The sequence below is a fragment of the Capsella rubella genome, unplaced genomic scaffold (genome assembly GCF_000375325.1).
Source record: "Capsella rubella cultivar Monte Gargano unplaced genomic scaffold, Caprub1_0 scaffold_6, whole genome shotgun sequence".
Lineage (NCBI taxonomy): Eukaryota > Viridiplantae > Streptophyta > Magnoliopsida > Brassicales > Brassicaceae > Capsella > Capsella rubella.
Window position 1 is genome coordinate 12,431,693 of NW_006238918.1, and position 15,154 is coordinate 12,446,846.

General features: G+C 31.2%; 2 protein-coding genes across 2 annotated transcripts; one reads left to right on the plus strand and one right to left on the minus strand.

The window, feature by feature from the left end:
• Window positions 1-1,942: 1,942 nt before the first annotated feature.
• LOC17884494 (39S ribosomal protein L41-A, mitochondrial) lies at window positions 1,943-4,115 on the minus strand. Its single transcript, XM_006288903.2, has 3 exons — window positions 3,899-4,115; window positions 2,614-2,678; window positions 1,943-2,170 (listed from the first exon to the last, which is right to left on the minus strand). The coding sequence occupies exons 1-3, from the start codon at window positions 4,041-4,043 to the stop codon at window positions 2,099-2,101; spliced, it is 282 nt and encodes a 93-aa protein (XP_006288965.1). The 5' UTR covers window positions 4,044-4,115; the 3' UTR covers window positions 1,943-2,098.
• A 1,583-nt stretch (window positions 4,116-5,698) lies between these two features.
• On the plus strand, window positions 5,699-10,822 carry LOC17884409 (isoamylase 3, chloroplastic). Its single transcript, XM_023781399.1, has 24 exons — window positions 5,699-5,923; window positions 6,002-6,053; window positions 6,144-6,203; window positions 6,283-6,440; window positions 6,553-6,637; window positions 6,734-6,970; window positions 7,121-7,225; window positions 7,434-7,538; window positions 7,706-7,840; window positions 7,973-8,059; window positions 8,149-8,200; window positions 8,294-8,357; window positions 8,536-8,635; window positions 8,728-8,828; window positions 8,947-8,998; window positions 9,085-9,147; window positions 9,284-9,373; window positions 9,449-9,521; window positions 9,621-9,700; window positions 9,781-9,885; window positions 9,973-10,071; window positions 10,150-10,211; window positions 10,293-10,404; window positions 10,489-10,822. Exons 1-24 carry the CDS (start codon window positions 5,823-5,825, stop codon window positions 10,597-10,599), a joined length of 2,289 nt encoding a protein of 762 aa, XP_023637167.1. The 5' UTR covers window positions 5,699-5,822; the 3' UTR covers window positions 10,600-10,822.
• The last annotated feature ends 4,332 nt before the right edge of the window (window positions 10,823-15,154 follow it).

Consider the following 15,154-nt stretch of genomic DNA (forward strand, 5'->3'; position numbering starts at 1 on the left):
ATATATTGGAGAGAGATTCGGTTTATTAGAGAGGGATTTTAGGAAAAAAATTTATGTAATAAATATTTGGTTTCCAATTTTGGGATTTGCTTGTGATTTAATTACAAAATTTACTTTTAAGTTTTGTTATTTATTCAAATGGCAAGAGTTTAATTATGCAAATATTACAAAATAAAAAGTTATAAGCCAAAATAGATTTTAGTACAAAATGTACTTCAAAAATGTTAAGATAGATGTCCATAGGATTTCATGTTACTTTAGATTTTAACGTATTCCACTCTAAAAATATGAACAAACAGAATCCCACATAATTCTCAAGTATTTCAGTCTCTTTCTTTCTCTCATTCAGAATGAATAAGGAAAAAAAATGGATGGCTCTACCCAGGTCTGCTCTTACCAAATGATCACTGTTTCACACCAACCTGATCTCTTTTTATGAATCATTCTCTCTTCCACTCTTTTGTTGGTAATGGAGTTACCATCGCAGACCTATCTCGTTACCCTGAATTCTCGGATACGAATTGGAAACTGATACAATTTGTGTTAAGAAGTGATTCATCGATATGATGCCAAAAAACCTTTGATTTAATGATTGCAACAGAGATATGATCTCTCCCTGTGTAACTAGCTTCAACCTTTCAACTCATCATACTGATATGGTTCAAAAGGTTTTGTTTTGAAAGAGGAGCTTTAGATGTTTAATAACAATAAGGAGAAATCATTGTAATGGATCGTGATGGGAACAATTAGTTAATTTATTAATTTGGATACAGTTAACATAATTTATTGGTAGTTTATCTTATTTTTATTTAACAAAAAAAAAATAAAGTCCACTAACAGTGACTTTCAAATCCTGTTAGTAATATCTTTCAAATCCACTAATGACATAGAAATTCACCTTAATCCCACGTTAAATGCATTTACAAATCCATTGAATTCTAAAATCCACTAATAATTTAAATCCATTAAAAACCTTCATTCAATAACACCCCCTAAATTTGATCCAAACCCAAACCAAAACGAATATCCGAATACACCCACAATATAAGTATACAATACTAATTTATTAATAATATTTATATTTATAATAATTTAAATGTCTAAAATATTCAGATTTTTGTATGTTTTTAATTCTTTTTACTGTTAAATTCTTTTTTTTGGTAATTTTGAGTAGAAAATATTAGAAGTTTGTAGGGGAATTGTCTTAAATACCATGAAAATAAGTATTTTTTCCAAAAACACCATTATAAGTTTTATTTTCCAAAAATACCATTAAACTACATTTTTTCCAAAAATACTATTAAAATATATTTTTTCCAAAAATACCACAAAACTAAAACTAAATTTTTTAACCTTCAAAACTAATGTCTAAATCCTAATCACTAAACCCTAACCCTAAAAACTATACCCTAAATATACAACCCAAACATTAAAAAAATAATTCTACACCTTCAAAAATCAACTTTTTATGTTTGTAGTATTTTTAGAAAAATAAAACTTTTGCGGTATTTTTGAAAATAAAAACAAATTGTGATAGTTTTGGAACAAAAACTAAAATATTGGTATCCCAGAGAATTTCTCAAGCTTTTAAGATTCTTTTAGTAGTTTAGACATATTTGGATATTCAAATTTTAAGTTCTGGAAATTACGGGTAGTCTGAATACGAACTCAAAAATATACTAAAACGGGTTTCATACTTCTAAACTCGAAAAAAACCCGAACCGGTACTCAGACGCCAACCCTTCAAGAGTAAGGAAAAAATAATCCTCAAACTTTTGGATCGGCTTGTTTGGTTATTTTGAAAATATTGTCGAAGTTAACCGATATAAAATTTGGTTCGGTTATTTTGATTTTTTTGCCAAAATTGAAACAGTTTTAATTGATAAATTTTGAAAAATTGGGTTATAATTCCATGAGAATATGTGAGACCAGAATTGTTGGATTTGAATCAAACAGTCTATTTTATTAACTCACTGTCGCATCGCCACAACTTGCGTGTAGTCTTTGAATAACAAAAATGATTGATAAGGATCATAGAAAAACATAGTCCTTAAGTGAAAGCTAATGAAGACTTTAAAACATATTTCTTCTGGCTTCTTCACTTGGAAGCTTCACTTGACTCGTTTGTTTTGTTGACGTTTAAAGGGCACTGAGATACATATGGTTTCAGCTGTACCATACAAATATTCATCAGAAAAGCTTGGTTAATGCAGGAAGTAAAATCATTCAGGAAGTAAAATCATTTCATTTCAGGTTCTTAACAAGAATTGTCATTATCACAAACTTGTAAGACTTTCAATTAGGATTGCAAGCTACATACTCAGCTATTTATATAGAGGAAACAAAGAAAAGGAACAGAGGATTTGGGTGAAATGCAAAACACACAAGCAGCTAAATACAAGAAGTAAAGCATTCCATTTCAGGTTCGTAATACGAAACTTACAAGGAATAAGATCATCAGGTCACAAACGTAAGGAGTGTGTTCAATTAGGATGCAAGCTACTTAGGCAAGGGATTCACCAATGTCCCATTATGATGCAAGCTACTTAGTCACCTATATATATAGAGGAATCAACGAAAAAGGAACATAAGAGATTAGGGTGAAATGAAAACCTTAAAGCCGGTCAGATCAGGGACTACGTAGTTTGGCAATTTATCTTGCTGCACAACATAACCTCCTGCAAACCATGTCACAAAATTAGAGAACAGGTATAAGAAAGTTTACAAATCCAAATCTGACAACCAATATGCCAAAAGTGATTTTAAGTTCTTAGTTTTCAACCTAATTTGCTTTCCTTTGATTGCATCTATGTAAAATTCAAACAACTTGGCATTATCTGCTACTATTTCCATCACCAAGAACAACATTCAACAACAACCACTAAAGAAACGTAAATGGAAAACAACTTAAATCTCAATTGCAGCATGAATAGGGTAAAACAAGTTGTCCAAGATTCAGGCGAAATTTTGGATGAAATGTGTCAAGTATTAACGCGGTTTTTCCGATCAATCTGCCAAATTTAAGTTCAAGTTCTTAGCTTTCCACCTAAAGGATCAACAAACTTCACTGCTAATACCTCTTCTTAGATTGAAAATATCTAAATTCAAACAACTTTGTACCATCATCAAAAAACAATTTTTCAGTCATCAATTACTAAACAAGTGTACATGGGAAACAGCTTAAATATCAACTGCAGCAAGAGAATGACAACAAATTGTTCCAGATTCAGGTGAAATGAGTAAAATAGTAAGCTGTTTTGCAATCAATTTCCCAAATTTGAACTCAAGATCTTAGTTTTCCACCTAAAGTATCAAACTTTCAATCAAAATGTGTACAAGGAAAGGGTAACAAGTTCCAGATACACAAAATGAATGAAATGGATAAAGTATAATGCGTTTTCACGATCAATATGCCAAATTTGAGTTCAAGTGACTAGCTTTCTACCTAAAGAACCATACTTAGCTGACAACAACTATCCTCAGATCCCATAAATCAAATTCAAATCAACCTTGCCTCATCTTCAAGAAACAACATTCAAAACCAACCACTAAACACAGCTTAATCTCAATTTCACAATCAATCTGCCAAATCTGAGCTCAAGTCATAAGCGTTCTACCTAAAAAACCAAACTTTCTCTCCTTTAGATTCCATATATCTAAATTCAAACAACATTTCCAACATCAACCACTACACAAGTGTACATGAACACAGCTTAAATCTCAACTGCACCATGAGAACTTATATGAAATGCCGTGAAGCATTATGCATTTTACAATCCCAAAACTGAGTTCAAGTTCAAAGCTTTCTCTACTACATACAAAACAACATTGCATCTATCACCAAGAAACAACTTTTTTCAAGCATCAATACAATTCAATTAGATAATAAAAATGAAACCTTTTCTAGTGTGGAAACCAGTAGATTTACAGTTGTTCCCTTTGTAGAAGTTTCGAGGAGCTCGTTTGGGAGAGAGGATATCAAGTGAAGAAGCTCTCTTTCTTCGGAATGATCTACCAATCCCTAATAACAACCCTAGTGTCATCTTCCAAATCGATTAAAAATCGAAACTTTTTGGTGAATTTTTGAAAGTATCAAAATGAAGAAGAAGAGGAGGAGATTTGCAGAAGAATAGGGGAGAGAAAGGGTTTAGGGTTAGAGAATAGTGAAAAGGCCCAAAATTGAGTAAGCCCATTTTCATACATCACTTCTCTGAAATTACCTATAATACAAATTTTCAAAAATACTATATTTTACAAAAAAAAAAAAAAAAAAATTAAAAGCCACCAAAATGTTCCCAAATTAGTTTTCAAAGGTAATAAACTCATTTATTGTGATACGTGTCAAATGTGTCGATAAGATTTTGACATGTATAAAAAGAAAACAAATATAAAAGTATAATAAACTGAAAACATAAAAATATAAAAGGACTACAATTATTAAATTTTTAGAAAAATATAAAAACAAAATAATATCTTAAATTACTAATCCTGATAAGAAAAGAATTGTAATTACTGTTTTGTAAACATATATTAAATACAATTACATAGAAAAGTGGTTAAATTATAGAGTTATTTGCATTCATAGTCATTTTTCTCAAAAAAAAAAAACACAATTAGTCACTTTCTCCAAAGGGAATTTTGCATGGAATATCCAAAACAAGAAGACTCATACCTTCAAACCACCCAAAACCATTTTGTTGAGGGTAGTGATCCCTGCATCGCCTACAGCAACCACATTGATCTTTGGAGACTCCCTTTTCATTTTTGGAGACTCCCTTTTCACCTTAGTAGTTTTATGCATAATCACCATTCTTCTTACAGATGATGATGAGGTTGAAAGAGAAAAAAATGGGAAAGTTCCTACCCTTTTTGGATTTAGGAGAAAAGAGAGATAGAATCTCTATCGAACCATAATAACGTCCTAAAAATATAAAAGGATCTCATTATGTGAGTCATTCAAGATGGTTTTATAATGAGAACCATATTTCATTGTTGAAAAGATAAACCTCATTTGCAACCTCCAAACTATTTTCGTACAAATTATAAATGGTAATAATACATACCACAAATGACTATTGTAGAAATATTTTTGAGAAAATTAGGAGCAATAAAAAATAATTCTTTTTATAAAAAAATAATGTTTACACAAATAATTATATATTTTTGTTTTTGTTTATTTCAACAAATAATTATATAAAAAGTTATTTTATAAAGTTGACAAAGAAAAAAAGAAGAAGAAGAAAAAAAATAGCTAGAGATAAGAAAAGTAGCAATGGCATAAGAATAAAGAATTAGAAATTTAACAGTTTAAATAAATATCTAATTACGTATAATAATGGTGAGAAAATAAAAATCATGTCAAAATAAAAAAATTTCATTAAAAAAAAAATTACATATGAGAACCGTGATATTTTTTTAAACGCTCCAGATGGTTTAGAGTCTTCCAACATTACCAGCGAGACTTGAAACACCCGAATCTTTTACTTAACCAATATAAACCGGTTCAATCTCCAAACCAATCCCAAATTCTTGTACCAAATCTTTTAATTTTGATCAAAACCACATTCCTCCCTTTGGTTTGCTTTCTTCGTACAAGAAAGAAAGATATTTTCCGAGAAAGATGACAAACTGAGAAAGTTTTTCCCAGAAAACAATGAAAGCTATAATACACAACAACAAGACTCACGCTTCCTCCGTTCACGTGGCAATCACTTCCAATGAACGATTCTCCTTGTTTCTCCCAAAGTCCCATCACAAAAACCCTTTCTCCAAGATTCTTCTCACTAAAGAAGATTCTCGAAAACCATTGAAGCAAAGAAGATATGCTTACTTCATCTTCTTCCTCCTCATCATGTGAATTTTTTTCTTCAAATCCACCTCCGTTGCTCCGTAATGCCTTCTCTAGCTTCACCGTTCCCATGGGGTTAGTCAATTTCACTCTTTAGATTTCTCGATTCTTTTGAAAAATTCATGATCTCGATTTGAGTTTTCGTGTTTGCAGATTGAAATTGAGTAGGAGATTGGCTGGAGTTCGAGTTGTCTCGTCCCGTAAGGCATGTGGTCTTCTTCGTAATCCTTAGTCTCGTTCTGGTTCTTAGGTTTACTCTTGTGTTATATGATCTTCATTGTTTCATCTTAGGTAGGTTAAGGATCGTTCTACACTTAAGGTCTCTTGTCGTCGTGCACACGAACGTGTGGTTGAGGTAAACATCTCTTTAGGCTTTACTCTTTAGTGATTCCTCCTTAGAGAGTGATTTTTTTTTCATGGCTCCTTCTGTGTAGGAAGAAGCATCTACAATGACTGAGACTAGAGAACCCTTTAAGGTTTCTTCTGGTGAAGCTTCTCCTCTTGGTGTGTCTCAAGTAGACAAGGGAATCAATTTTGCTTTGTTTTCTCAGAATGCTACTTCTGTAACACTTTGCTTATCACTTCCTCAGAGGTATTCATTTATTCGTTAGTGTAACTAGTTGAAATAAGGAGATTTTGAAGTTTGTTTATGTTTTGCTTGCTTAATCTGTGATGCTGATGTTCTTTGGTGATATATTTTTCAGTGATAAGGATGATGATGGTATGATTGAGTTGGTTTTGGATCCCAGTGTGAATAAGACTGGGGATACTTGGCATATTTGTGTTGAGGTAGTATCATACGCCTAGTAACTTCTTTGGACAGTTCATTTTCGTACGCTATCTTTTTGTCTTCTCACTATTTATGGTTTTGGATTTCTTTTACAGGATTTGCCTCTCAGAAATGTTCTTTATGGTTACCGTGTTGATGGTCCTGGAGAATGGAATCAAGGGCATCGGTTTGACCGTAGTGTTTTGCTTTTGGATCCTTATGCTAAGCTAGTTAAAGGCCGTAGCTCTTTTGGAGATAGTAGCCAAAAGTTTGCTCAATTTTATGGAACTTATGACTTTGAGAGCTCGCCGTTTAACTGGGGAGATGACTACAAGTTCCCTAATATACCTGAGGTAGATAATGTTGTCATTTCTCTCCTTCAGCTACGTACGTGTTGCACAGTTCTGTTGATGAGCTATTTTTCTCACTGAGCTATGAAATTTGTATTACTACAGAAATTATGTTTCAAATTTCTTTTTTAATTATCTGTCACTGTTTTGCAGAAGGATCTTGTTATTTATGAAATGAATGTTCGTGCTTTTACTGCTGATGGATCCAGTGGGGTTGATCCAAATATAGGGGGCAGTTACCTTGGTCTCGTTGAGAAGGTAACTGTATATTACCTTGAAAGTATGTTGAGATGCTATAATTACTAGATATTCGTTCTAGCTAATGAGTCATGATCAGGAGTCATGACCAAGTAATCACGAAAAGTGTGAAAAAGCATATTATGATAGATGTTGAGGATATGTTTCATCTGCTCGTATATTTTACAAAGCTTCTCTTATAGCTCACTCTTTTTTCTTCTCTTTAAAGATCCCACACCTTCAAGATCTGGGTATAAACGCAGTGGAGTTATTGCCAGTGTTTGAGTTCGATGAACTGGAGCTTCAGAGGCGCCCTAACCCTAGAGATCACATGGTAATGTAATCACGAATCAGCAAATTGCATTTCTTTCTGATTCTAATATTTTTAACAGGTCTTGTTTCTTAGGATCACCATAAAATATCTTCTCATTTCAGTATAAAATTAAGCTTCATCAGCAGAAATTTCAGTGCTTCCCCTTATCTGAAAGAGATTTTTACTAGGTTAACACATGGGGTTACTCGACAGTTAACTTTTTCGCTCCAATGAGCCGTTATGCTAGTGGTGAGGGAGACCCTATTAAAGCATCAAAAGAGTTTAAAGAAATGGTCAAAGCCTTACATTCTGCTGGTATTGAGGTAGCAATGCCGTTCTCTTTCCCCCCTTTTATTGGGACTTCTATTCACTTTTTGGCCTATGAAGTTTGTTGCTTTTTGAACTTATTGTTACTTATTATTCTACAGAAGTATTCTTACAGCTTTTCTCTGCAGGTCATTTTAGACGTAGTTTATAATCATACCAATGAAGCAGATGACAAATACCCTTATACCACTTCATTTCGTGGTATAGACAACAAGGTGAGTAGTAAAGAGGACTAAGCTTCATGTCAGCTTATTTCTTTTCTTATCTTGGAACTCTAAAGGAAAAAGTGAGATCTATTCTTCAGGTCTATTACATGCTTGATCCAGGCAACCAACTGCTTAACTTTTCTGGCTGTGGTAATTTATTTTGAAGCTTATATTCGAAATGAAAGTTTGGTTTACAGTTAGCTGTAATATGTGTGCTCAACTTCTTTTATTTTCTGTTTCCAGGGAATACACTGAACTGTAACCATCCTGTTGTTATGGAACTAATACTAGATAGCCTAAGGCACTGGTATGGACAAAATCTATGTTAGCCACTGTAAATAATTGGACCAAATATCTTAAATTCATCCTGAACATGATAATGATTTGAAAAATTTGCTTGTTGATTTTCCTATCTTCTTGACATATTGTGGTTACTTAACATAGTTAATCATTCCTGGTTCTTATTTCTCTTTACCTAACCGCAGGGTCACTGAATATCACGTCGATGGTTTCCGATTTGATCTTGCTAGTGTGCTTTGCCGAGCAACAGATGGATCTCCACTCAGTACTCCTCCACTGATAAGGGTAGGCTTTAATGTATTGCCCTCGCATTTTCAGAAAACAAATTATAAAATTGTTACCATAATGTTCTTTTTCGAAATTTCTTATTGGATCAGGCAATTGCCAAGGATTCCATTCTGTCAAGATGTAAAATAATTGCAGAGCCTTGGGATTGTGGAGGATTATATCTAGTTGGGAAGTTTCCAAGTTGGGATAGGTAACAGTTTTAGCTTCATAACTAGTACTAATACTTGGTAGCTCTTTCTAAAGTTCTGTGGTTATCAACTTTGTGTAACTTCCTAACTGGTATAGCTACTGGATTTTTCCCAAGTCAGGTGGGCTGAGTGGAATGGGATGTACCGGGATGATGTTAGAAGATTTATCAAGGTATACAATATTGGAGTGTTTTATTCACTTGGTCTTTGGAAAGGCATAACTTATAGCAAACACACTCTAAACTTCCACATTGGTAGGGTGACAGTGGCATGAAAGGAAGCTTTGCCACTCGGGTTTCAGGATCTTCCGATCTTTACCAAGTAAGATTTATTCAAGTTATTATCTTTTTGTATTAAATCTTAACTTTATTCAGGGATAGCTTTGGTGCAGTATAACTTGAGTAAAATTCATTTAGGGTTCGTGATAATGTGACACTTACCCTCTTCTCTTCTATAGGTTCACCAGCGGAAGCCTTACCACGGTGTAAATTTTGTGATTGCACATGATGGTTTCACATTGCGAGATCTTGTATCGTACAACTTTAAGGTAATTTTGATTTCCAATGTATTGATTTTAAAACCTGAATGAGTCTGTGTTTTATATATCTCTTCTGCATTTTAGCACAATGAGGCCAATGGAGAAGGAGGAAATGATGGATGTAATGACAATCATAGCTGGAACTGTGGTTTTGAAGGTACAACTAGAACCTCATTCACAACATTCACGTGTTGATGGTTTCTCTGTATAATTTCTTATTTCCAGCATTCAAGTTTACAATTTTTTAATTTGACAGGGGAAACTGGTGATGCCCACATCAAGTCTTTACGTACTCGGCAAATGAAGAACTTCCATTTAGCTTTGATGATTTCTCAGGTATGTATCGCCAGCATACACCTTTTCAAATACTGTTACAAATCCAAAATCTGTATGAGACGAACCGTGATAATGATCAGGGAACACCAATGATGCTAATGGGAGATGAATATGGACATACCAGGTATGGTAATAACAATAGCTATGGACATGATACCGCTCTCAACAATTTTCAGTGGAACGAGGCAAGTCATACATATCGCGGTTTGTCCTTTTATGGTTACATTACAGATTCCTCATGAATTGTAATAATTTCTTCTTTGTAAATCCAGCTCGAAGCCAAGAAGCAGAACCATTTTAGGTTTTTCTCGGAGGTGATAAAGTTTCGACATTCACACCATATACTCAAGCATGAAAATTTCCTCACACAGGTAACTAACCTCCTCTTGTTTTTACATCTAGTCATTGGATTTTTCAGTGCTACTGTAATGTTTAATGTTTGTCTATAGGGCGAGATTACATGGCATGAAGATAATTGGGACAACACTGAGAGCAAGTTCCTAGCTTTCACGTAAGACACAAAAGTCCCAAAGTGTCTTATTCTGCTTAACAATTTATCAGATATCTGATTAATAAGTCATTCTTGTTGCAGTCTCCATGACGGTGTAGGTGGCCGTGACATTTATCTGGCATTCAACGCCCACGATTACTTTGTCAAGGCTCTGATTCCACATCCACGACAGGGAAAACAATGGTTCCGTGTGGTCAGTCTTTCATTCTTCCTTTCTTTCCTCTTCTTTGGTTCTCTAATCCCCATGACTGACTCAACAATTGTCATGTTTCTACAGGCTGACACGAACCTCGAGTCACCGGATGATTTTGTGAGCGAAGGTGTGCCCGGCGTGGCTGATACATACAATGTTGCCCCATTCTCTTCAATCCTTCTCCAGTCCAAGTAAAGATGAGCACTCACACAAGCAGCTTCAAGTCTTCAACATAATAACACACGGTAGAGTAAAAATAAGGTCTATGAATTATGAGGAAAAGATCCACTACTATATGAGTGTCTTGTAAAACTTGATTACATGTAAAATTATAAAATGTACGAAATTATATACCATTTAGTTGTGTTTGGATATGAAATATATATAGAGTAATAAATATTAATGTAATTTTAGTTAATTATTAATGTCATATAAAGATTGATAGTTCTAAACCAACACATGAAGTTACAATAATTTCATGATTTTGGTTTTTAGAAGCTAAATTACATAATTTTGGGTTTTAGAAGCTTAATTTCATAATCAAGTTTATATAGTCCATAGTATTGCATTCGGATTTTTGTGTTGGGTTTTCGGGTATTCGGATTTAAAGATATTATAATTCGTAAGGGTAATTTCTATTTTTGGGTCGGATTCGAATTATTAGAAAAATCTTAAAGATTAGTTAAAATTTAAGGAAATTTGATCCTCAATTTACATTTCACAAGACATTTTTTTACATTTCACCATGACTGTAAAAGTGTCCAAGCTTCGAACCCATCCCCATATATCTTCCACAAAATGTATAACAAATTAACAAATTGTGTGAATAAATATTGAATAAGTAATTTCTATCTTTCAACTTAACGATGACACACCAACTACTTACCACATCTGATATTGTCAGCTTCGAAGAATCCAAAACCTAGTTAGTAGTAAAACAATTCAAAATGGTTCTATAAAAACTCTCAAAAGAGTATCCGAAGTTACCAATTATTGAAACAATGAAACGTTACGTTAAAGCGACAAAAAAAAAGAAAAAGTAGCACTAATAACAAAAAAGAGTAAATTCCAAAAGAATAAAATTTTATATATAGATGCTTCTTCTTCGATCTTAGTAAAGTCAGAGTTTAATACTTCAATTAGTAAAAATTAAAAGAATCTAAAAAGACTAATGGGAAACATAGCTGCGTGGTAATCATAATGGTTAGTTAGTGAAAGTTTTTAGTTTAAGAGTCACACCACTAAATTAAGGGTTTTGTGTAAATAAATTTTCGAAATCGCCATTTTTAGCAAGTGTACTCTCTAAATCCAAAAATACAAGTTAATCTCACAAAGTTAAAATAAATACGCAATATAATCTCTTTTTGCTCCTATCACATATGTAAAATTTAGAAAAGCAATATATCAAATTGAAGTTCTCGTGACTAGAAATCCAAATATATCTTTAGAATTATCGAAAATAAATGTATATGAACGTAAAATCGTTTTAAAACATAAATTTATCGGGTATAAGAGTTATATTGCATATTATTGCGTATAATCTCTTTTTGCTCCTATCATATTTGTAAAATTTAGAAAAGTAATATATCAAATTGAAGTCCTCGTGACAAGAAATCCAAATATATCTTTAGAATTATCGAAAATAAATGTATGTAAACACAAAATCATTTAGAAAAATTAATTTATGTGGTGTAAGAATTGTATTGCATATTATTTTTGACTTAGTATAATTGTTTTGCATATTTTAGATATAGAGGATAGAGTTGCAAAAAATTGACAACTTAAAGAATTTATTTGCACTAAACCCCTAAACTAATCATTAAAAGTTTGATTAATCTTGGAAACCTTTAATCTAATACACGTGGCTAGAGTAGTCTTTGGAAACAAACGCGTACGTAGTTGGTGTTCATGTAAGAAAAGGTTAGTTTGGTCGGTTTGGTGGTTTATACAAAAAGCTTACAATAGATTTTGTTAGCTGAACAACTTATATTGAGCAGAATAATTGAAATGATTTTTTTATGATTATATGTGTAATATAGAAGATAAATTTTATGTTGGCTGGTTTATCAAAAATAGAAGTTCTGTTTATTGGTCATCTATCGATTTTATTGCAACAAAAAAGTATTATACCTTCACTAATTTTTGGAAATGGTTTGGTGATAATCTGATACTAGGGATGGACTCGCACGTACGTGCGGGGATGATTGCAAAAGCTAAGTTTATCAGAAAGTTTGCAATATTCGGATCGACATGATAAGAAACCAGGATCAAGTGTGAATCGAATTAATGATAAGTTAGAAATCAATTAAATTTGCGAACTATTACATCACATAAAAACAATAGAAAACATTAAAACTTTTGAATAAAATAACATAAATATAGATGTCAAGAGAGTCAAACCCGTTCACTATGCATGTCGTGCAACAAAGTAAAATATTTTGGTCCACCCATATGAATAAATAATATGTCTTCTTGCATGTTACCCATAATTCTCTTCTGTATAATATTAGACTTAGTTAAGATAATAATTTTTATTTTCTAAATTACCCGTTATCTTTCCGTATCCGTTATTTTTTCCCGATATTTGAAATATTTAAGTAATTAGAAACTTACTTTTTGCTATTTAAATTTCATATTTCTGTATCATACGCGTCATTTGATATTTGAAAGTTGAAATTGAATTGAAGTTTTGTATATCGTCTTGTTTTTGATGAGAATTCATTTTGATATTTTTTTTTAATTACTTGTTCCTTTTTTTGTACCCGTTCTTTCCCTCTAAGATAAGATCATATTTTTTTTATTATAAATGACATCATTTACATGTTTTTTGTTTCAAAAATAACATTATATAGCCTGTAATTAACTAATTAAATTACCTGCCGTTCTCTTTTCATATCCGCTATTTCTTGTCCCGATATTTGAAAGATTTAAGTAATTTGAAACTTACTTTTGCTATTTAAATTTCATATTCTTGTATCATACCCGTCATTTGATATTTAAATGTTAAAATTGAATTTAAATTTCCAAATTTTTTATATCTTCTTGTTTTTGATGAGAAATAGTTTAGGTACTTTTTTTTTTTGAATTACCCGTTCCCTTTTTATACCCGTTAATTCCCTCTAAGATATGATCGTAATTTTTCTTTTATATCAATGAAATCAGTTACATGTTTTTTTAAAAAACAACATTATAAAGCTTGTACATAATTAACTAATTAAATTACGCGTTCTCTTTCTGTATCCATTTTTTTGTCCCGATATTTGAAATATTTAAGTAATTTAAAATTTACTTTTGCTATTTAAATTTCAAATTCATGTATCATACCCGTCATTTGATATTTGAAATTTAAAACTGAATATATGTTTCCAAATTTTTTATATCGTCTTGTTTTTGATGAGAAATAGTTTAGATTTTTTTTTTGAATTACCCGTTTCCTATTTGTACCCGTTTTTTACCTCAAAAATAAAATCATATATTATATATATACATATATATATGGCATCATTTACATGTTTTTTTAAATAACATTATATAGCGTGTAATTAACAACATTAAAAACCAATACCGTTAATTATTAGGCTGTTGAAACATATAGCCAGTAATTAGAGTGTATTGTTATTTTTTGTGTCACCACAAATTTAAAGAAATGTAACCAAAGAGTCACATTTATAAACTAAGAACTTATCTTGAACTAAATCATAAAAAAATGAATCAATTGAATAAAATATATATTAAATATTTTAGTAAGTAGCTATGGTAAATATAGATTAAGTTATGGAAATTCAAATAAATATTTGCTTCCATTTTTAATCATAATTAATTGATCTTTTTTATTTATTTGTAGCATACATTAACTTTTTACAAAATAAATGTATCATAAACTACTTGAATAAAACCATTAAACCAAATAGATAAAATACAATAAATTAGATTTTATTAAATATTAAATTTTTGTATAAAAATATCTCAAAAATCAAAATATGTTACATATGTAAATTTTCGAATTTAATTGTCCACAAATTAATATGATTTCCATAAATATAGGTTTTTTCTGTTTTTTATTATTTATTTATTTTTTAAAAAGATTTTGCTGTCATTAATTTTGTTTGGCAACATGTTTAAGTTTCATGACATTTTTAAAAAAAATTGGGGGCTGTTTGGCTTCTTATTGTACTTCCCAATTAATAGTATAGATCAACTTTTATCTTTAGATGAATTATGTAATTTTTTTTGTGATTTTGCAAAATAATTTTAATCAGTTCGTCAATTAGATAGATATTCTAGATGAAAAATGACCGATTAAATTTTGCTAAATTTAAAATTTAAAATTTTTGTTAATTAAATACAAAAATATATTTGACTTTCCCTGTTCTTTATTAATCCAATTTATAAAAGTAATTTGTTGAAAGCATACACTTTTTATATTTTATGTGCATTTTTCTTAGTAATTAATGATGTATTGTAAAATTATAAAATTTTGATTTAGAGCCTGTTATAAAAAAATTATTAATCACAAAAATAATCGAATAATAATATAATTTGTAGTAATATGTTTTTATTACGTGTAAAATTAGATTGTAATACGTGTGAAAAGTTTAAAAACGGATTAATAAATCGAATAATCATTAACTAGATGATGACCCGCACGTACGTGCGGGTGTATTTTCAAAGCATAGTTTGCTGGTTTAGTTTTCTTAAATAATGTAATGTGATTTGGCTTTTTATAATTTTTTTTATTTCATTTAGTTTG